The 23,845-nt window shown below is 42.0% G+C and overlaps 1 protein-coding gene across 4 annotated transcripts in view; it reads left to right on the top strand.

The window, feature by feature from the left end:
• The window catches only part of ABR (ABR activator of RhoGEF and GTPase), a 291,714-nt gene that overhangs the window by 158,688 nt on the left and 109,181 nt on the right, over nucleotides 1–23,845 (top strand). For all 4 annotated transcript variants that reach the window (XM_074189144.1, XM_074189147.1, XM_074189145.1 and 1 more), the window contains one exon: nucleotides 9,183–9,281. In XM_074189144.1, coding sequence (XP_074045245.1) covers nucleotides 9,183–9,281 — 99 coding nt within the window. The remainder of the gene's footprint in view (nucleotides 1–9,182; nucleotides 9,282–23,845) is intronic.

Consider the following 23,845-nt stretch of genomic DNA (forward strand, 5'->3'; position numbering starts at 1 on the left):
TTTATAGGCTCAAGGGAGAGACAACCCCCCCAACAACTTTGTACAAATGAGGATAAACTGGGGGGCAGTCGGTGGAGGAAAGGCAGCAAGGCTTTTTGCAGACTTGAAGAAAACCAGAACTGGGAGATGAGGAAGTAGATCAAGTCCTCAGTTGATAGTAAGGAAATTAAGACCCTCAGAGGTTAAGTGTCTTACCTACAGTCACATAATAAGGCATTCTAGGGAGACATAACCAGAGATCTTTGTAACCAAAGATAGTACTTGGCTTAAGGTAGGCATTTAATAAATGCTCAGAAGATTGAATTTGGGGGATGGGGAACAGATCTGAGATTTCAATGACCCAGGGGATTCCCAATGGGGACTTTTGCTCTACCAATGCAGGTTAGGACTTACTCTAAAATTTGGCAATTTGGAGAGTTGCCTAAGGCAATGAGAGATTAAGTAATTTACCCCAACATTACAGGGCAGAAATATGACATGAACCCAGCTGTTAGCTGGCTGTTTCCTCCTCTAAGAAATAAGGGGTTCAACCAAGATGGCCTCCAAGTTCTCTTCTTATACTAAGATTCAGGATCTTAATGATCTCAAGCAATGCTTCCTCCCAAAAGGATTACCTAGAGAAGATCATCAGTAGATTTGATCCCTCTGGGGACAAAAATTTGTCCAGATTAGTGCCTGTGGCCCCTTTCTCGGGGGGAAGTCTTCTGTATTCTTCTCCCTTGATGCTCTCATCAATTCCTATAGTTTGCTATCACCTCTGCACAGATGACTCTCAAATCTAACCCCAAGCTTCTAATCTTGCTTGATGATCTGCTATTTTCTCAAGACCAATACATACAAAGCTGACCTCATCTTCCCTTCCCATCCCCCTTACACCTTCCCCCTTACTGGCTATTTCTTTTGAGGGCAGTAGCACCCTCCCAGGCACCCCCTCCCCAAACCTTGAGTCCTCTTTGCCTTTTTGCTGTCAGCCCTGATATACAGTCAGTCGTCAATCCACTTAGTCTCTTCTCTTGATCCCCTTCCCTCCTGTGCAGATTACTCCATTCTAGTGCTGGCTCTCATCTCTTCTCACTTGGACTATGTCTCTTATATCTGTCCTTCCATACCATTCTAAACTGGGCCAGTCTGAGAGACAGAGAGAGAGAGAGAGAGAGAGAGAGAGAGAGAGAGAGAGAGAGAGAGAGAGAGGTCTCCTCTCAGAATATAAATATTTTGAAGGGCACAAGAGCTGCTCTGCTTATTTTCTGTCACCCCAATCAATGTTTATTGATTGATACACTGCTCTGATTTCATCACAAATTCAAAAGCTTCATTGCCAGGGAAATTAAGTATAAACCACTGAGTCTGAGATATTCGTGCTCATTCTCAACTTTGCTTCTTGCTTGAAGTAAAACCCATGGTAAATCCTTTGGAATTAAATAAAGTCTGAGCCAGATTGTGGCATACCTTAAATACCAAGCTAAAGGAAAAGTTTGGACTGTGTCCTGAGAGCAGCAGGGAACTAGTGGAGGTTTTTTGAGTAGGGGGTGAAACATGCAGCTGACTGTTGATTATTTTTAAAAATTCACTTGAAAAAAGTTTCACATCACCTTTGTTTTCCCAGAATAGTCCTTTTCTTTCTACCCCCTAGGCAGCAAAGAATAAAAAAAAAAAAGATGGGGGAAGCTAAACAGTCAAATGAACAATGCCACATTAACCAAATTCTTTAGTATATGCAGTGCTCCACATCCATAGTTCCCCAATTCTGCAAGAACAAGAGGGAGGTAAAGTCTCATATTTCTTATTCAGAAACAAGTTTGGTCATTATAATTATATGGTGGTCACTTTAAATTTTCTTTACTTTTGCCTTTTTGTGGTCATCATACATAACTTTCCTGGTTCTCCTTCCTTCATTTTAGACTTTTTTCCTTTGATTTTCAATTAAGAAACATTTATTTTCTCTATCTTATTTAAAAGAAAAAACAATTTTTTGCAACATATATGCACAGTCAAGGAAATGTCTCAAAAATGTGTCTCAATTTGAACCCTGAATCCCTTCCTCTCCATGATGAATTCTCCTGAATTCTACATGGTCATTGCAGCAATCAGAATTCTTAAGTCTTTCAAAGTTATTTACCTTTACTGTGATGTTGTTATGAATTGTTTTCCTGGTTCTGTTCACTTCACTTTGTATCAGTTCATATCTCTAAACCCATCCTTTTCATCATTTCATGTAACTCAATAGTATTCCCTTATATTCATGTGCCATAATTTGTTTAACCTTTAACGCATTTGATGGACCCCTCTTAGGTTTCCAGTTTTTCATTTTTGGTGCATCTCTTACTTCACTCTAAACCAGTATATGCAAGGTTACCCATGCTTTTCTGGGTTCTTCATAGTCATCTTTTTTCAGGCACAGTGATATTTATTCCATTCATTATTGTTTAGCAATGCCTCAGTGGATGGGCACCTACTTTGTTTACAATCCTTTGCTGCCACAAAAAGTTCAGTTGATTTTTTAAAAAATCTGGGGGCGTTGTGTAAGATGTATTGGAATGGGGAGACTGGAGGCAGAGAGAGCAGTGGTGAAGCAAACAGAACATAATAGTGATTCATGATTTCCTATACAAGCTCTTTTTCTGGTCTCTGTATAAGGAAATGCAAGTGTCTTTTGATGGTTGTCAAGTTCAGAGAGTCAAAAATCAAAATTATATATATTTTAAAAAGAAGCTGTTATTGCAGCTTTATCACGCATGAGGTTAGTGATGAGAGGAAAAAGCAGATGTGTCATTATGAAGGAAGAATCTCTAGGGCTCATTAGAGGGAGAGGGAGAGGGAGAGAAAGGCATATGATTTTAAGGAATCAAACCTTCCTAACTGAGAGAGTATTTGGTGGTACCATAAACAGAGTAAAGGAAGTTAGAACAAGGACAAGGTGGTGGTTTTGGTTGCTATTCAAGGGAACTCAGGAAATGCTACTGTGTGGTTCTGGAAGATGTTTTAAGATATCTGTGAATCTTTGCAGGTGAAGGAGGGAGTGAGATAGTATTGATCTTGGGAACTTCCTGTTCAATGATTCTGTGGTCACCCCCAAGAGGCAACACATGGCAGGGGAAAGTGCTTGGAGTTTGTAGTAGGGGAATTTGGATCCCAATTCTAGCTCTCTTCCTCATTAGCTGTGTTGTGATGCTGAACAGATATCAATCACTTTGTGCCTTTGTTTCCTCAACTTGGCACTGAGTTTCCTTCCCACTTTAATCCCATAGGACTCTTGACCATATTCTAAAGATCAACTGATAATAAAATGAGATCAGTCAATCAAGAAACACTTAATATGTGCCTACTGTCAGCCGGACACTGTTCTGAGCACTGGTCGATGCAGATCAATATAGAAGTGCTGAGACAACATGGTAGTATGATTAGAGACCTGGCCTCAAAGTTAGGAAGATCTGGGCTCAAGTCCCTCCTCTAACACTTAACAGCAGTTACATCTCAGGGCACTCTCAACCTAAATGTTGAAAAGAGAGGGAGTTTTCTCTCCTGGGGGTTTCCTGTCTCAGTGTAGTCAGAGGCCCAGTTAGAGGAAAGGGACCAAAGACATCATCCAGTTGAAAACTAACAGATCTGTTCCATTTTGTATTTGTTGCCCTTCTATCAATTTGTGTGTGACTAAGTACTCTTGGGTTGGTACAATGTGTTGTTGTGGAGTCTCAAGCCCAGTTTCCTGGAGATTGTTTTTTTTATCCTCGTTACTTTTGGGTCTTTTATGAGACACTTTGTAGTCTTCTGCCAACCTCCTAGATTGTGTCACACATGAGCCCCCAGTCTAAACCTATTTTGGTCTTGATGCTTTTGCCTCTCTCCTTGATCAGAAGATGGAACAGGAGGTCTTCCACCCAGGGTTGTTTCTAGGCTCCTTTGATCTCCTCCTTATGATAACTGGGTTAAATTTTTTCAAAAAAAATGATGCTCATCAGGCTCCTTCTCTTTTCTTTTTTCCCTTTCCCACGTTTCCTCGTCTGTCAGACTTGCTTGTGAGGTGAGATTGCAGTTCTCATCTTCAAGCTTCTTTTCTAATTTAATAATGACAGACCTTCCCTACTAACTAGTCAATGGGCTGACTGTGCCCAGGCAGCTGATTTTTATATGACTCCAGCGTTGTTTCCTATCTGTTAAGTTAGAATTAGTTTCAGTTTTGTAATGTTTGGTGCCTTCCAGCACTCTTCTGGAAGAAAATATTCATAATATATGAGGCTACTGAGGCATTGTTATATCTTTGCTTTCTTTCATTTCTAAGAACATATTTTCCAAAAGATTTTGGACTCATCTTTTATTCCCCTTCTCATGGATGTTTCCAAGGATCAAGGAATAGGAGACTGGGTTTTTTTTTTCAGTTGTTTCAGTCATACCTGACTCCTTGTGACCCTATTTGGGGCTTTCTTGGCAAAGATACTGGAGTAGTTTTCCATTTGCTTTTCCAACTCATTTGACAGTTGAGGAAACTGAGGCAAATAGGGTTACTCGACTTGCTTAAAGTGACACAACTAGTTAGTGTGTAAGGTCAGATTTGAACTCAGATCTTCCTGATTCCAGACCCAAGGTTCTATTTATTTAGCTTGACTTCATAGGATTTCTCTTCTGTTTGTTCCTCAATAAATGCTGATGCCTCTGCTGTGGCTATCTTTGCTATCATGTTTTTGTTCATGCTCATTAGAATGGTGCAAGATAAAGTTAGCCAAATGTCCCACAAAGTTGTACTTCCTTTTGCCTGGTTTATGTTTTTAATTGATTCTTTAACTTGGAGTTTATCCCATCCAAAAAAGGTCTGAGGCTGGCACACCCTCTTAATTGCATTACTAGGGATGGATGGATGCCCCCCACCTGTACATTTATAATGAGATTATCAGCATTGATGCTCTTTAGTTCTTTTAATAGTATGACAGTGTATTAGTCATTGGACCAACTGTCAAAACGAGAGTAGCTATTATTTATTTTGACAGTGGCTAGAGAGCTGACCCAGAGCCAGCAAAATTTGGGTTCCAGTCCAAACTTTGGATGCATACTGTCTGGCTATGCGACATTGCACTGGTCACTTAAACTCTTTACTCTGGCAGTTCTCTAGCCTAGAGGGGGCAGTGAGGTGGGGAGTGCTCCTCAGGCAGGTGTTTTCTAGATCATTGAAATCATAGGTCCAACCCCTACACCTGTCTTCTGTTTAACTTCATTTTTATGGCAATGGGACTCACTGGAATCAGGAGCTCTAGCCTGATGCCAGCTTCCTCTCTGCAACTTATAGGTCTAGAGAATTGCCTAGAACTGAGAAGTGACTAACCCAGGGTCACACAACCAGGATATGTCAGAGTCAAGCCTTGAACCCAGATCTTCCCAGCTCTGAGGCCAACTTTTAGCCACTGTACAGACCATGCTGCTTCTCTTTTCATAGAATATCTACAAAATGGATTATTTGTGCTATTTCACTATCATCACTGTGGAAATGGAAGAGGGCCTTCTAGGGTTTAAGACTATTTTAATTTTTTTCATTGTTTCATGGGTTGCCATGGGAGAAGAAATTATTTCACCATACTTAGATTGAGGTCTGCCTACCTGCCTGTCAACCTTAGTTATGATTGAATCACATATAGTTTCCTGGGCAAAATACCAGAGCTTATCCAGGGATCAGTAGCCTAGATAGCACAGCAGATAGAACTCCAGACTTGGAATCACTAAGACCTGAGTTCAAATCTCAATTTTCAGGTACTTACTGTGTGACTTAAGATAAATCATTTAACCTCTATTTGCCACAGTCTTCTCATTTGTAAAATGGAGATGATAATAATAATACTTAACCTCCCAGGATTTGAGGAAGGATCCAATATGAGAACAATTTTAAAATACTTAGCATGCTAGCCATGATGATGATGATGATGATGATGACTAATTAATTGTAGTAATATAATAATAAGAATGACAGTGGTATGGATTTACCCCCAGGCTTAATTAATGCTAGCTCTCATAAGAACAACAAAAAAATCCTAGGAAGTAGGAAGCTGAGTAGAACCAAAGCTATAGGCTTGTCGAGAAGGAAGCTGGGAGGTGAGTTGGCTTGGGGAGTCATGAAGAATGAAGCTGACACTTGAGGAAGTCTGGTGACATTGTTCATCTGAGGTCTGTTTATGAACCTGGCTACTTGGAGATACCATTATTGTTTCTTGACTTTAGACAATTGGTTAAGGTACATCCAGAGATTTTGATTGTTCCAAAGGCAAGTCACTCTTTCCCTCCCACCCTGTAAAATCTATATTTTTTACCTAGGATCTATAAACTTAAAAAAATCTATACCTTGATCATCTTTCAATCTAAAACTCTTATTTCATTTTAGTTGGTTTCTTTTCTAATCCTATGTATTTTATTTTATGCATTTTAAAAACATGACTCTGAGGTGAAGCCCATAGGCTTCTAAAGGGATTCAGGACATAAGAATTAGGTCCAGAACCTAAAGGGTCCCAGTAGTAGCTCCTACTGTGAAGTTTTCTGTCTGCATTTCCCTGGCCTGGAAAGCCAGAGCCACAAGACTCTGAAATCAAATCTCAAACAAAGGCTCCTAGGTAGAGAGCAGTAAGGAGCCTCAGAGGTTCCATTTTACAGATTGGAAGGTAAGACCCAGTGAGGTTAAATTTGTCTAAGGTCATAAGGCAGGCAATAGCAGAGGCAGAATTTGAATCCAGGTCCTCTGACTACAAGTTCAGCGTCCTTTCCCCTATGCCGAATATTAGCATCCCCTAGAAAATCATCCCAGGGAGATGAAAATATATAAATAAAATATTAATTACTGTTAATTACTGAAAGTTGCATTTGAAAATGGAAGTCTTTAAAAAAGAAATTAGTTGAATAGGAAGGTCTCTTAATCCTTGCTGATACACACCTTTGTTTTTGTCTTCCCAAATCTGCTCACTCCACTGGCGCCTGGGTTGCCTTAGCTCCCCCAGAATAACTAGTGTTAACATGCAGTCACACTTTCCAGCAGCAGTTTTTGGGGTGGGATTTATCCTATACCCCTCCTGGGGCCTCGCTCAGTTTCTTCATCTGTGAAATGAGAGAGGATTAAATAAACCTCATCTATCTCTAAATCCTATGACCCAGTGACCCTGTTTATTAATTCTCAAATTTCCTGATACTCTTTGTAGGGTGTTTGGATTAGCTTGACATTGACTGTTTCTGATTTCAACTGAAGGTGACTGTTTTAGAGACAAGAAAGAATGAGATATTTGGAAGGTAGAAGGACCCAGGAGAATCAGATTTATAGGATCTGAGAATCTGTCCTTAGAAGTCATCATTTTATAAATGAGGAAACTGAGTCACAATAAACTTAAGTGACTAGGTCCCACAGCTAGTAAATGTCTAAGGTAGGATCTGAACCCAAGTCTAACCCGCTATCTATGACATCATGGTGCCCAAATTCAGGTGAAATCATTACCTTGGACAGGGTATTAATTATTCATTTTATATTTCTGTATTGCTATATCAATATATACTATAGTATTAACTTCATATTAGAAACAATATGGGCAATTGGTTGTGATGATCAGGTAAGTCGATTATTAGGAGAGCTTTTTCACAAGGTACAAGCACCAGCCTAATTTTTCTTTTTTGTACCAGGCTATTGATTTCATTGGTGAAATGTCTTCTACTGAGGCAAGCATCTTGATTCAGGATTCCAGAAGCATAGCCTAGAACCCTCTTGTCTCAGCAATATCCTATGTCTCTGGCAAAGAAGCCATAGGTTCAGTAGGGGCCCAGAATATGCATCACATTATTCTCAGCTTTGGGGAGGGAAGCTGATGGTCATTTATAAAATCCCCCCACCTCACCTCCCCCCAGTCTGCTGGAAATAGCTATCGACCCCTGGCTGGATCCTGCTACTCTTATCCACATACCTATATAGCAGTGTCATAATAAGATAGGTCAGATATCTTTAAGATGGTTGTTGTATTGTTATCATTAACAATGACTGATCCAGTCTTTTCTTAAGGACTTACTCAAGAATGCTGCTAAGTAGTAAAGCTAGAAAGACAAATGAAAGCAGCTCCTTCCCTCCAAAAGCTCCCAATCTTAACTGGGGAGAAGACATAAAAATAACCAGGTACCTGCAAGACAAATGTGGAAGGTAATCTCGAAGGGGAAAGGACCTGGAAACGATCAAAACTTTCTTAAACCCTTTTCCATTTGAGCTACAAACTGGGGAGACAAAGAAAGACAAAAGACTGCCTTTCCAATGCAGGACCACCCTCAGAAATCAGAAGATAAAATGTAGCAGATTTTCATTAGTGTTGGTGATCCTAGCAGTGGGGAGAGATCAGGAAAACCCTGCCAGAGGATGTGGTATTTGAGCTTAAACACAGGCTGGCATTTGAGATTCCTAGGCTGGGAGGGAGAGCATTCCAGTCATGAGGAATAGCCTGGTCAAAGATATCGACCCAGGAGATGGTGAGAACCTTTATAACAAGTATTAAATAAGGTTTGCAGAGTGCTTTATATATCATTTGAACTCAATTCAACCCTACACATACCATTATTATCTTTATATAGTCAAAAAATGTAAGCATTGGGGTCTGAGATTCTGGGTTCAAATCCTACTGCCACATACTGTGTAATGTTGGATAAGTTCTCCTTCATCTCTCTGGGCCACAGTCCCTTTATTGTAAAATGAACGGACTGCACTAGTTAAGGGTCAGCAAACTACAGAGTAAGAAACCATTTTTATCTCTTGGGGCCATATAAAAGCTGACTGGGGGCTATAGTTTGCTGACTTTTGGACTCAGTGATTTCAACAATCTCTTAACTCTGTGGCCTTGTGAGCCCAGTTTAGCAGATGTGGAAACTGAAACTCTGGAAAAGTGGGTTAGTTAATACTACCCTCAGCCTTGCTCCTTTTTTTTAACTTCAGAAGTTGATGAAGTCATCCAGTTCCTTCACTGAGCCCCTTTCAAAGGAGAACCTTGAAAACTCTGATATCTACATGGGAACCAAGCTCTAGAGGGAATGCGGATTCTGGCAGAGGTTAAGGACGTCTGGCTGTGGATCCTCCGAGCAGGACATCCCAGGGAATTAGCTGGGGGGGGGGGGGGCTGTCTGTTGGCTAATGATTTTTTTTTTAACCTTTCTACTCATGAAATGATTTGTTTTGTTTTTCTCTTCCTCAGGTGGAGGCGGGGAAAGGATTGGAAATGAGGAAGCTGGTTCTCTCAGGATTCCTAGCCAGTGAAGAGATCTATATCAACCAACTGGAAGCACTGCTGCTGGTGAGTATACCCCAGGGTCCTCTGGGGCCCCTCAGTGGCCCAGACAACTGGGCCACTGCTTTTGGAAGTGTAATTTAAAGTCAAGAGGGAAGAAGGAGAGAGGAGGGGCACTTCTCTCCAACATTTCCCTAGGATGGGCCTGTGCCTCATATCCCCAATGCTTTCTTTACCCCCAGCCCTAAGAAACCAAGTTCTTCATTGATTACAAAAGCAGGGATAGGTAGTCCAGGTCTCCAGCAACCTGGAAGCAAGGCCATTCAGAATATGTACAACCCTCCCCTTTGGAGATTTGGGATACCTGAAGGAGCTGCCTAGGCTTCAACCAGTCTTCCTGGTGGCCCTTTTCTTCCCCACCTACCCCTTGCCCCTTAGGTCTTCAGGCAAATGACTTTATCTCTAAGTGTGCTCACAATCTCATCTCTAAATGAGGATGTTGCCTGTGCTCAGTCTGTCTAACTTGGCAAGTTGGTTGTGATGATCAGATGAGTGGATAATTAGGAGAGCTTTTTAAGAAGATACAAACACTAACCTAATCTGTCTTTTTGTACCAGGCCAGTGATTTCATTGGTGAAATGTCTTCCCTGGGAGCCATTCCCTCTATCACTGAATGCATTTCCCAGAGCATCTGGGGATTGGGGAACTTAGTCCCACAGTCAGTGTAGAGGACTCCAAGGCCAGTTCATCATCCACATACTGATGGATGGCAGGGACACCCACAAAGATGTTTTAGCTTTACCCAGATGCTAGGTACAGTCATGGAGGTCAAAGTCATCCTCTTCCTCATGGGGTATTTTCGGTCTAAGACATACGTGATGACCAAGAGAACAGTGATAATAAATAACACATGCAGAAATAGACTGACAGACGCCGGTTCCTAATTGGGAAACAAAGCAGGCACTTGTTCTGTGAGCTCTCTGGGTGGTTAGGAGGAGGATGTCCCGTGAATCATGGGCTGCTCTCTGCCCCTGAGCATGGCTGAAACCTGGGGGCTAAGATGGTGCTTGCTGGAAGTTTTGACAAATCTACCTTTAGTTTGGTGAGGCCCAGTGATGTCTCTGATTATTGGTTTGCCAGAAGGAACCTTTAGAGATTGATTTCTTGGGATTGTCAATTCAGAACTGCAGCTACTGAGCCCAACCCCTTGTTTTCTAGAGGGTCTAGATGCAGGCTTAGACTTAGCAAGTGAACTTGGCCAGAGTCCTATAGCTCCTGGTGTCTGAGGTGGGATTTGTACCTGCCCTGGTCCTGGTCCTGAATCCTAAGTCAGGACCCTCTCTAAGTCAGCCAACAGACATGACCCCTCTTGATGCTTAAGCCAGGGCATCATAGAACTGGGAGGGATTTGAACCCAATTTCTTTATCTTACAGTTGTGGAAACCGAGGCTCATTAGGCACCATGGCCCAATAACAAAATCGCTATCTCTGGAGTCGGAGAATCTGAGTTCAAGTCCTGATATTTGTGACTTACTACTAGAGTGACCTTTGGCAAGCCTTGGGCAAGGCTCCTTGGGCCTCAGTTTTTTATATATATGAGAGAGAGGGGGAGAGAGAGAGAGAGAGAGAGAGAGAGAAGAAAGAATTGGACTCAGTGGCTGGCTTTTGAGGTCATATCTTGCCCCAGATCTTTGCCCCTATGGCAGTTAGGTCTCATCCAAAGTCCTAGACTCAAAGCCAGGTTCTCTGGCTCCAAGTCCACACACTCTTCTTTGATTTGCCAGACTTGAACAGAGTACTTCAAGTCTAACAGGAGGGACCGTGTCCTTGGGTACTCATCTGGTTGCACATGTGGCCTTTTCTTGAAGGGGGACACAATGACTTTTTTATCCAAAGGCATCATTCTCAGGTCCTAAGTTCAGTTCTCTTCTCATCTACCAGTGGGTCTCTTTCCATTTGTCTGGCCCCTTCATGCTGAGGTGGCCTGTGTGGAGGTCATTATTTCCTGTTTTCCTTACCACACATCACAGTCCCCCCACCTCTCCCCCAATGAGAGCTAGAGGCATCAGCTGAGTTTGTTTCAAGTGTTCTTTGAAATTTCTCCTTCTAAGGTGTTCTCTCTCTCTCTCTCTCTCGCTCTCTCTCTCTCTCTCTCTCGCTCTCTCCCTCCTCTGTCTTCCCTCTCTCTCTTTCCCTCTAAACACACACACACACACACACACACACACACACACACACACACACACACGACTCTGAACAAGTGAGCAAAGGTACTGGCTCACACTTCCTCTTCTCTCCCACCCAGCGCCCCAGTGTCTGATTTCTTGGCTGTATCTGTGGTCAGGGAAAGCGGGTGGTCATATGACAACGGCTCCAGAAATTCAGCCAGACCCCTGCAGCACTCAGCCACAAAAAGACCTAGAAATTGCAAAGGGGCCTTACCCTCCATTGGGTTGCCCACAGGTCTTACATGTGACTGGCCAGAGTGTAAGGGATGGAAGGTGTGCATTTAAGGGAGAAAAAAAGATAAACCCCTCTTGACAGGCTTATGCTTTTCAGTTTTATGCCCTTTGTTGTCTTCTCCATACTCATTTCTTCCTCCCTCCTCCCAAATAGTTTGAATATTCTTTTCACATTTCCTGGTTATGAGAGTTCTCTCGGTGCTAGGCAGGTGGTGGGGGTGGTGGTGGTGGTGGTGGTGGTGGTGTGTGTGTGTGTGTATGTGTGTGTGTGTGTGTGTGTGTGTATGTGTACATAGATACAAACACAGGCTCCCAGGGAAATGAGTCTTTCCTTGTTTCTTTGTCCCTGCCCACAGGCACAGGGGAATGGGAACTTACTAAGTCATCTTGTACATTCCAGGTTCCTGTTGAGCTCCAGTTACTAATGTGCTGGGGCTGGCACACTGGATGCCAGGGAAGATAAGATGGTGTGTATTTGAACACCTCAGTAGCGGCAGCCAACAAGGCCAAAGGGTGATGATGGTACTCAGCCTTGGTCTGGTGGGGGAAGATGGGGCTGTGGAAGTCTCAGGTCTGGAGCAACGACTTTCCAATGACTGTATCGTCATGGAGAGCCAGGGGACCCTCCAGGGAGATTCTGTTCAGCCTCCATACATCCTTGGGAAGAGTCAATCAATCAGCCAGAGTTTATTAAAGTGCTCTTTTTGTGCCAAACATGTAAACAGTCTCAAAGAGCCTTGGCTCTAATGGAGGAGACAATGTATAAATAAATAGGTGTGTGCCCAATAGAAGAAAGGTATTTTTCCAGTCCCCTCAGGTAGAAAGGGCCCGCTCCAGCAGGGGATTGGAGAGGAGTCTTGAGGGAAACCAAGAATTCTCAGATGCAGAGGGAGGAAAGAGAATGCCTCAGATATGGAGAGAGCCAGTGTCCCTCTCTGTGAGAAGCAGCAAGAGGTCAGCAGAAATTGTGGGCAGAGGAAAGAAGGGAGGAGGGACTTTACAGATATTATAGTATGTTTTATACATTCATACATATTTGTGTGTGTGTGTGTGTGTGTGTGTGTGTGTGTATTGAGCACTTTACAGTGTTTAACTCATTTGCTTCTCATTCTGGATTCCAAACATTAACCAATCGTTTTGCCTCTCTGGCCCTTGTAAAACTGGTGAGAGAACTAACCCTGATGGGAGTGCTGGGAAACTTAGATGGAGAAGACTCCTCTTATGACCCCTTCTTTCCCCAAGTACCATCAGTAGTTCCTTTGATAGTCCCAGCATGTAGCCTGCCCATACCCAACCCCCTTTGCAGCAGTGGGAGGTCCACAATTGGAATATATTGCATATATTTTCCAAACCTTTTAAATATATTGATCAATTATACTGAATTTTCCCTCCTTTTTCTTTTTTATCTTTCTTTTCTTTTTTTTTTTTTTTTTAGGATTTTGCAATTCAAATGGGGTTAAGTGGCTTGCCCAAGGCGTGATTATTAAGTGTCTGAGACTGGATTTGAACCCAAGTACTCCTGACTCCAGGGCTGGTGCTTTATCCACTACGCCACCTAGCCACCCCTTCTTTTTTATCTTTAAAGATATTACTTGATAGGTTTGCTCTCTGGGTGGGGAAGGGATACTGGGGGAAATAATGATGATTTTTTTTTTTAAAAAGGAACATCAATAAAAACCTACTTGTGAAAAAAAGAGAAATAAAGGCATCAGATTCCAAGTTTCAAGGGCCAGCTGAGAGTTCTCTTCATGCTAGCTCGAAAAGCCTCCTTTAGCTGTCCCTCTACTCTTTTCCTCAGCCACTAACCTTGAGGCCTGCTCATGTGAACAGCAGCTGGGCTAGGCTCCACATCTTCCCCTTTCTCCTACAGACTGGGGTGTCTATGAGGAACCAGGTCCTTTGTCCTCTTAGTGGTGCTGGGTGGGAAAATTGGTGAGAGTTTTTTTGGGGGGGGTTGAGTAGAGGAGGGGATCCATTCTTTCTTGCTCTCTTATTCCCTGTACCCACAGGTGAATGGCAAAGCCTGCCCCACTCATTATGGGGACTGAAGTGAATCTGAGAACATAAAATGCTAATTCCTCTTCCTGGGCCTTCCAGTGACTCACTTGGTCACTTGAGGGATTCTTTTCATTAGAGCCTGGATAGTGGTTTCCTTCTTGTTCCCAAAAGAGAAAACAGCTCCATCCCCCTCCTCCAAAGAGGTGTGGTTTCTATGAGCTCACACAGCAGACCCTCCGTGATAGAAATAGAGAGGGTGTGTGTGTGTGTGTGCGCGCACACATGCATGCATGCACCCTAGGTGATGCAGTGGATAAAGCATCAGATCTGATATCAGGAGGACCTGAATTCAAATCTTGCTTAGATACTTGCCACTTACTAGTTGTATGACCTTGGCCAAGTTATTTAACCTTGATTGCCTCGCATCCAAAGCCATCTCCAGTTGTTCTGATCTTTATCTGGTTCTGGAGAAGAGAAAGTGAGGCTGGTGGACTTAGTGCAGCACCCCCTCACTCAAATCCAAGCACTTGCTCGTCACAGCATCACCTCCCTTATGTCATATCTTCCTTGAGAACAAAGAATAAACATATCTTCATCATCATCACCATCAAATGTGTCAAATCCAAAATTTATGGGTATATGTGTCTGTGTCTGTGTGTGTTTCTATGGCATCACAGGTTTTGAGGTGGATTGGGGATCCCAAGAGTCATCTAGTGTAGTCCCTTCATTTTATGGGAAAAGGAACTTAATCTCAGAGAAGGAAGTTATTTTCCCCAAGTCACACTCCTAATTAATGGAATCCAGTCAGGAATTGCCTTCAAGACCCTCTGATCCAACCTCCAACTTTTATAAACAAGGAAACTATGAGACTAAGAGGAGAGAGATTTGCTAGGATTTGAACTCAGAACCTTTGATTCTAGATTCATTCTTTCCTCTGTAGCACAATGCTTTGATGGGATAAACTGTCTCATTCATAGGGTTACAGATAACAGAGCTTAAAGGGTACTTAAAGGCTTTCAACCAGTCTTACCCCACCAGTTTTTGCCCCCCGCTCATTTTACAAATTTGGAAAATGGATGACTTCCTTGCACAAGGTTACCCAGGTATTAAATAGCTGATGTGGGATTTGAATTCAGATCTTTTGACTCTAAATTCCCCCTTGTATTTTATACAGTAAGAGCTTGATAAATGCTTATAGGTTGATCGACTAATATATATGCCTTCCTCAACATGCATTGTAAGAATCAGACTTCCTCTTCTTATTCACTGGATTCAAAGTGTAGAACCATGGCAGCTAGGTGGTTCAGTGAATAGAGCACCAGTCCTGGAGTCAGGAGGACTTGAGTTCAAATCCAGCCTTAGACACTTTTAATAGTTTCCTAACAGTGTGACCTTGGGCAAGTCACTTAAGTTGCCTTAAATAAATTTTTTAAAAAAGGAATAGAATTGGGGGTGGCTAGGTGGCACAGTAGATAGAGCACCAGCCCTGGAGTCAGGAGTACCTGAGTTCAAATCCAGCCTCAGACACTTAATAATGACCTAGCTGTGTGGCCTTGGGCAAGCCACTTAACCCCACTGCCTTGCAAAAACTAAAAAAAAAAAAAAAAAAAAAAAAAAGGAATATAATTTAAAGAGAATCTTGTGGAGGCAGAAAGACCTGAGTTCAAATTTGGCTTCAGAGATTCACTAACTGTGTGACCCATAAGTCACTAAACTTCATTGTGCCTGAGCTTCTTCATCTGTAAAATGGGAATAATAACCCCACCTACCTCTGGGGTTGTTCTGAGGAGCCAATGAGATAGTATTTGGAAAGCATTTGTCAATCTTAGTCAAGTCTGAAAAACTTATCTTTGAGTTCCAATCCAGACTTAGATACTTCCTAGCCATGTGAACCTGGGCAAATCACTTCACCTTGTTTGCCTCAGTTTCCTCATCTGTCATATGAGCTGGAGAAAGAAATGACATCATTAGCTGTGTGACCCTGAGCAAGTCACTTCACCCTGTTTCCCTCCATTTTGTCACTTGTCATATGAGCTGGGGAAATGGAGATCAATCAGTCAAGAAAATCCCAAACAGGATCACAAAGAATTAGATTAAAAAAAAGACAGAGTCAGATTTGACTGAAACAAATAACAGCAAATCCAGCTCTTTCATTTTACAAATGAATAAACTGAGGCCCAGGAGGATCAAGCAACTTGCCTCCATGTCACACAGACTGAAAACAGCAGCTTCCCTTCCGGCCTCCCACACTCAATCACTGCTCTGGGGGTAAAGATCACCTGTTGTTGCTTTATAGTTTTTATGTTGCTCAGATAAGATTCCGGAAAATATCTCCCAGGGGGTTTGGGAGGAACATAGGTGAGTCATCTGTGGGAGCCTGAGGAGCTGGGGAAGGCAAAGGGGCTTGGAACCTATGCTCATGCATTGTCGGAGTTAAGAGCCTGCTTGTATTTTCTTGCTCAGAAAGGGAGTTCAAAGACAGTGGAGAAGGGTCCCTCAGACAAGAAACAAAAGCTTGGTGAAAGTGAAATGGGAGGGGACAAGACAGGAGCCCCTTCATGGCTGTAAGAATGAAGGTCAGCTGGGCTCCAGAGCACATCCTTGTTGGGGAGGGTAGGTCCCAAGGTACAGGGCCTTCAGTGAAAAGTCAGATTGCCAGGAGCCTGGAGCTAGGGGTGCTTCCAAAAAAGGGAGCTTTGCACTAGCAGAGCCAATCTGTTGTTGGAGGACAGAGGGCAGGGCTCCTGACATGCCAAGCCCTGGCTTCAGTCTTGGCCCTGCCATCTATTTGGGCAAGTCACTTCTCATCTGTCCAGCTCATGTTTTTCTTCTGTAAAATATAAATAGTCACACCTAAGATTTCCTAACCTGACGTGTGTGTACCTAAAAAAATTTTTTTATAACTGTTTGATAAACAATTGAATCAGTTTCTTTTGTGATCCTTTGCATTTTGATTTATGCATTTTAAAACACTATTCTGAGCAAGGATTCTTGGGTTTCTTTGAGCACCAAAAAGTTCCAGGAAGCAAAAAAAAAAGCGGGGAGGGGGGGATTAGGGTCAGGTAGACCCCAAAGTCTCTCCCAACTCTAACCACATGGAATCCCATAGTCCCTCCCTTCTTGGTGTTTCCTGCTTAGATTCCATATTCATTATGCCTCTAGACCTTGCCTTTCTGGCATAGTTGGAGGAAGGCACTGTGTGAACTTAAAGAAACCTGAGTTGTAGGGGCAGCTAGGTGGTGCAGTGGATAAAGCACCGGCCCTGGAGTCAGGAGTACCTGGGTTCAGATCCGGTCTCAGTCACTTAATAATTACCTAGCTGTGTGGCCTTGGGCAAGCCACTTAACCCCATTGCCTTGCAAAAACCTTAAAAAAGAAAAGAAAGAAAGAAACCTGAGTTGTTCATGCCTGTCATTTGAAGCTTTTACATTCTCTCTTATTCCTTTGTTTTCAACCAAAAGTACTTTTTTCTTAAACTCTTCTACCCCAATTGTTTCTCAGCTAAACCAAACCAAGAAAAGACATCAGCCCACTACAGCAAAAAGGAAGGGAAGGAAAAGAATCACAGCTATAGAGAGAAGGCAGAAAGAGGAAGTCATTTTGGAGAAAGATTAAAGGATGGAAGATTTTGAGCTGGAAGGGGCCTTATCCTAGCTCAGAATTCTAAAAAGAACCAGGAGAGGGAGGTCAGATCAAGAGGGAAGAGCAGGAGTGGAAGGATCTCTGGAATGGCTTCAACTATTGGACAGCAGAGACCTGGAGTCTAGTACTTTCACCAGTTGTTCGGCCCTGGCCAAGTTTTTTGACCTTCTAGGCCTCAGTTCCTTCCCCTTGATGACTGGACTAGATCAGACCTTCTTAACTTTTTTTGAATCATAGATCCCTCTGGCAAGCTAGTGAAGTCTCTGGACTCCTTAGAAAAAATGCTTTTAAATAATCAAGGAATGTGCCAAATTTCACTTAGAGGATATAAAAGCCAAGCACTAAATAAACCCTAAAGTTACTCCTATCTACTTTCATGGAATGTTATGATCCCTTCCCTCTTGGCATTTCCTTCATAGATGCCAAATTCCTTCCCACCTCTCTGCCTTTTCTTCTGCTATTTCCTCCTCCTCCTCCCTTTAATGTTCTATCCCTTACTCTTTTTCTATCCAAATCCTGTTCCTCTGGTTCCAACTTAAACTCTCATCTCTCCTATGGATGCCTTCTCAGACGGCTTCAGCCCACGTTGCTTCCCCATTTCTTTTTGCTTCGTTTTTGTTTTTTGCAAGACAGTGGGATTAAGTGACTTGCCTAAATATTTGAGTCTAGATTTGAACTCAGGTCCTCCTGATACTAGGGCCAGTGCTCTATCTACTGCATCATCTAGCTGCCCCACATCCCCATTTTTGAACCACAGTCCTTAGTATCTATACTGTGCACTGCAACATATAATAATATACATTCTTCTATCTGTCATTAGTTGTTTAAGGTTGGTCTTGCTCCCCCCCCCCATTTTGCTAGTTTTGAACTAGGGTAATATCTAGCCTACATTTCTACAATTAGCTGAAGCCCTTGCCATTGCTCAGTAGTCCTTTCTAACCCTTATCTGTTCCTTGCCTCATTTTCCTAAACCCTTCCTTCCTTCATTTTACAACCAAATATTGTCTTGCTCTTCCCAGATGGGGGCATCATCACTCCTTCTCTCTTCCCTCTGGACACAGGAGAAAGATATACCATGCTTTTCCACTTCTGCTAGAATTTTACTCCAATAGTCCAACATCCTTTTTCATTCCCATATCCTCAACCTCTCTCTTCTCCACTCTTACCTTCCTGTCTTCCTATATACACACGCCCAATCCAAAATAATGTCATTCTATGAAAGCCTCCCCTGTCTTTACTGCTGAATTTTTTTGTCTGCATCTGAGGCCTCCTTTTGTTTACTGCTTTCTGACCCGAGGACATTGTCAGACAACACTATATTATGAGCTAGAATTATGTTAAGCTCTAGGGATACAAAGAAAGGCCAAAAAAAAAAAGTCTCCTGTTCTCAAAGAGCTCATGGTCTAATGGGAGAGACAACTGTACAAACAAATCATATACAGGATAGTGAACAGAGGGAAGATATTATAGCATTAAAAGCTCCCTGAGAAAAACTTTTTGTAAAAGATGGGATTTTATTTGGAACTTGAAGGAGCCAGGAAGCAGAGATGAGGAGGGAGAGATTGCCTTGGCCAAGGCACAGTGTCAGAAGTGTTTTGTTTAAAAGTCAGTGAGCAGACCAGAGCCATCTTGGACTTGGGTGTCCCTAGTTGGGTGCAGCCTTCCCCCCGGATATCATATAGTACTCTCATGGACACTGTATGTCATACAATAGTTATCTGTTGTGGTACCTATCTCTCTGCAAAGACTGGGAGCTTTAGGATGGCACCATTTTTGTGAGCCTCCAGGGCTTAGTATCATAGTGCTCTTGTACAGCATAGATATTTAGTAAATGCTGGCTTATATGCTGATTATAGACTATAAGAGGCTTCAGAGCAGGGACCCTGGCTTTCACTGGATAGTTTTGGGGAGAGACAGAGAGACAGAGAGACTGACAGTCAGAGAGATAGAAAGACAGAGAAATAGAGGGGAGGAAGAAAGAGACTGGAATGGGGAGAGAAACAGAGAGGCACACACAGTAACACACAGAGAGAGATAGAGATGGGGGGGAGAGAGAAATAGGGGAGGGGGAGATAGACAGGAAGGGGGAAAAGATGGGGAGAGAGAGAGAGAGAGAGAGAGAGAGAGAGAGAGAGAGAGAGAGAGGAGAGAGAACGAGAACACACTAGCTGGGTCAGGAAGACAGTTCAAATTCTGCTTCATACACTGAGTTCAAATTCTGCCTCAGACAATTACTAACTGAATGACCCTGAGCAAGAAACTTCACCTCTGCCTGCTTCAGTTACTTCATCTATAAAATAGGAATAAAAGCAGCCCCTACCTCAAAGGATTGATGTGAGGATCCAGTGAGAGAATACTTATTTAGGGCTTAGCAAAATCCCTAGCAAGTATTCTATAGATGTTAACTATTGTAATTACTAGGCTATTATTAAGTTACTGATTCTCACTTTCATCTTTTGGGAAATTAGGGGATTGGGCAAAGAATGTCCTTTGAGACACCTTTGAACCTTTTAAATCCATGAGCCTATGAAATAGCCAAGAAGTATCAATTCACATTCAAATTCAGATCTTCTGACTCCATGTTCAGATACTCTATGGGTACTGATTGGTTAAGGCTGTCAGAAGTATGGGGTGGGGGGGATATGGTTTGCTCATATGCTTTACTTTCTACAATCCTTCCTGGAGCTGGGAGTTTCTGGGGATCAGCAGCTGAATTGTCGTTTGTTCATTTAAGTGGATGTCACTCCTTCCCCTTGGCAAAACATGGGAGCTCTAGCTTTCACATTCAAACAGCTTGGAGAGCCGGTGACTCTGAGCCTGGGACATTCTGCTGGTGAGACTTGGCGGGAGCTGAGGTCATCAGTGAGCCAAACTTAGAATCCTAGGATGTAATAGCTGGAAGACATCTTAGGCCATTACATGTAGATTCTTGTCTAGTGCCACGAGGATACCTCTTGGGGAGTGGGTATGGGGTTAGGCACCATGGACAGTTCTGGATTGGGAGACAGAAGCCCTGGTTCAGATATTAGTTCTGCCTCTTGAAGTTGGAGAGGGCCAAGGTATTGAGTTGGAGTCAGGAAGGCCTGAGTCCACCAACCTCAGACTTTATGATACCAGCCCGATTTCTAAACCTCCCTGGGCCTCATTTTCCTCATCTGGAAAATGAGACTGGATGAGATGACCTCTGATATCTACCCCAGCTCTAAATTCTCTGAATGAGCCTTCATTCTGTGCTCCTGATTCCGACCAAGATTGAATGGCTCCTCTAGCATATGTGAAAGATAGGCATCTTGCTTCTCCTTGGATTGCTTTCACAGACCAGGGAGTGTGCACATTACCGCAGAAGGAGAGCTCATTCTCTTGCTCCATAGCTTGTTAGACAATTCTTCCCTTTTTTGCATAGCCTGAATCTGACTCCTTGGAACACCAACCAACTTTGCCCAGTTTTCCCAAGCAACACAGAATTAGTCCAGTCCCATTTTCATATGAGGATCCCTTAGGCCTTTGGAGGACTTAGGGTGCCCCTGTCTCAGGCTTCCCTTTTCTAGGTTAAACAGTGCAAAGAAAAGCATACAGAATGTGAAATTTATAGGACCTGGATCCAAATTCTGGCTCAGCTGTTCATTCTTTGACATCCTTGGGCCTCAGTTTCCTCATCTATAAAAATAAAATTAAGGAGTTAGATTAGAATTCTTACATTCCTTATTCTTAAAATGGCAGGGTTGAACTCAATGAACTCTGAGATCCTATAAAGCTCTTTTTTTAAGGTTTTTGCAAGGCAACGGGGTTAAGTGGCTTGCCCAAGGCCACACAGCTAGGGAATTATTAAGTGTCTGAGACCAGATTTGAACTCAGGTCCTCTTGACTCCAGGGTGGGTGCTTTATCCACTGCACCACCTAGCCGCCCCCATCAAGCTCTTAAGTTGAAACTTCTATTATACATTTCTCAATGGTTTCTAGACTCCTTATCATTATGGGTGTTCTCCAATGCTCTTCTGAGGCAGTATGTCACAGTGGATAGGACCATGCAATGGAAATCTGGAAGACTTGGGTTCAAATTTTGCCTCAGATATTTAGTAGCTTCCTGACCCTGGGTAAGTCACTTAACCTCAATTTCCTGATCTGTTAAATGAGAAGATGCTGTGATCTTGCTAATAGCACATTCATGCTATTACATTTCTTTTCCCCTTGGTAATAGAAACATAGCTCCTCATCTGGAGAGCTCCCCGCACACAGTCCAGGTGTCTGGAATGAGTCCACACTTCCATAATCCAGCCTGATTGTTGCTCAGATGGCTGCCATGGTGCTTGTTTAGGGGATCTGTGAAAGGATCTCTCACCTGGAACACTGTTGATTTTACAGATATTTGGGGGAGAAGAAATCCCCCCTTTTGGAGGATAATGTAATAAAATTTAAAGTTAAATTACTTGGTGATAATGCTATCCCCTTTTTCCTCTTTCCTTTTGCATTTTCATTTTCTTTTCCCTTTTCCAAGAAACAGAACAGCCTGTTTCCCCTTCTTGCTCCTTTCCCACCCTTAAACCCTCCAGGCAGGCCACACTAACAGGGAGGCCCGTAGAGACCAGCTGTCCTAGGAAAGTCTGTCTGAAGCATAAAACAGATGGTTTGTGGGTGTCAGCAGCCACACCCACCCCCCTCCCAATGCCCATATGTGGTAAGGGATAAAGGGGAGAGTTGCTCTTATTTGGCTAATTCTGTGGACCATATTGAGTGATGACAGCTTGTCATTTACTCCTGAGACTTCTATGACTGTTTTTGCTGACCTCAGAGGGTCTTGGGTCAGATGTGTGCATGCATACCTGCCTGCTGGAAAAGGAGAATCATTATACAGTGAAAAGAAAACATGAGGTACCTCAATGGGGGCATTATCATGGTAGAAGAAAAAGCCTTGGAGTTCAAATCCTACCTCACTTTTTTCTTTAATATTTTAATTTAAAATTTTGAGTTCCAAATTCTCTTTCTTACTCCCTTTCCCATTCCCTGTGATGGTAAGCATTCAGATATAGGATATAGATGTGCAATTATGGAAAACATTTTCATATTAGTCATTTTGTTCAATAAGAATCAAATTAAAGAAAGTGAAAAATAGCGTGCTTCAGTCTGTTTAATATCAGATCTTTCTCTAGAAGAGAATAATTAATCTTTTGGGATTGTCTTGGATAATTGTTTTGCTGAGAACAGCTAAGTTATTCACAGTTCTCCATTGAATTGTTAGTGTGTACAATGTTCTGGTTCTGATCACTTCTCTATTCATCAGTTCATGTAAGTCTTTTCAGGTTTTTCTGAAATCATCCCATATATATATTTTAGTTTTTGCAAGGCAGTGGGGTTAAGTGGCTTGCCCAAGGCCACACAGCTAGGTAATTATTAAAATTTGAACTCAGGTGCTCCTGACTTCAGGGCCAGTGCTCTATCTACCATGCCACCTAGCTGCCCCCTAATATTTTCTATCACTTTTCTGCTTTCCTTATAATTTTGGTTGTATTGGTTTTGTTTTAATTTTATATTATCATATGTATAAATCATGCACCCATTTTGATCTTATTTTGGTAAATAGTGTGAGATGTTGTTCTATAACAAATTTTTGCCATATTGTTTTCTATTTTTCCCAGCAGTTTTTGACAAATAATGAGTTTTTATTCCAAAAGCTTGGATCTTTGGTTTTATCATAAACTAGATTAATATGGCCATTTACTATAACATAATTTATGCCTAATCTGTCCCACTGATTCACCATTATTTCTTAGCCAGTTCTTGATTGTTTTTATAATTGTCACTTTAAGTTTGAGATCTGGTATGGCTAGACAGTATTCTTTTGCATTTTTTCATAGATTCCCTTGTCTTCTTCTGGATGAATTTTGTTATTATTTTTTCTAGCTCTATAAAAGAATTTTTTAAATGATTTGTTTGATATGTTAAAAAAAGATTAAGTAGAATTTTCATTTTTATTGTATTGACTCAACCTACCCATGAGCAAATAACACTTTTTCAGTTGTTTAAGTCTATTTGTGAAAAAAGTGCTTTATGTTTGTGCTCATATAGTTCCTGGGTTTGTCTCAGTGGGTAAGCCTCCAATTATTTTAAATTGTCTGTAGTTATTTTATGTGGAATTTCTCTTTTTATGTTTTCCTGCTGGACTTTGTTGGGAATATATAGAAATGCTGTTGATTTATGTCAGCTATATTTTGTCAAAAGCTTTTTCTGCACCTATTGAGATAATCTTAAGATTTCTGTTGATTTTGTCATTGATATGGTCAATTATACTAATAATTTTCCTAAAATTGAACCAGCCCTTTCAATCCTTGTATAAATCTTACTTGGTTGTATTGTGTGATCCATATGACATATTGTAGTATTTTATTTAAAATTTTTGCATTAGTATTCATTAGGGAAATTGGTCTTTAATTTTCATTCTTTGCTCTTTGTGATTTGGGTATCAGCACCATATTTGTGTCATAAAAGCAATTTGGTAGTAGGATTTTTTTTATCTGTTTTTCCAAATAGTTT

This window comes from Macrotis lagotis, chromosome 5 (genome assembly GCF_037893015.1).
Source record: "Macrotis lagotis isolate mMagLag1 chromosome 5, bilby.v1.9.chrom.fasta, whole genome shotgun sequence".
NCBI lineage: Eukaryota > Metazoa > Chordata > Mammalia > Peramelemorphia > Peramelidae > Macrotis > Macrotis lagotis.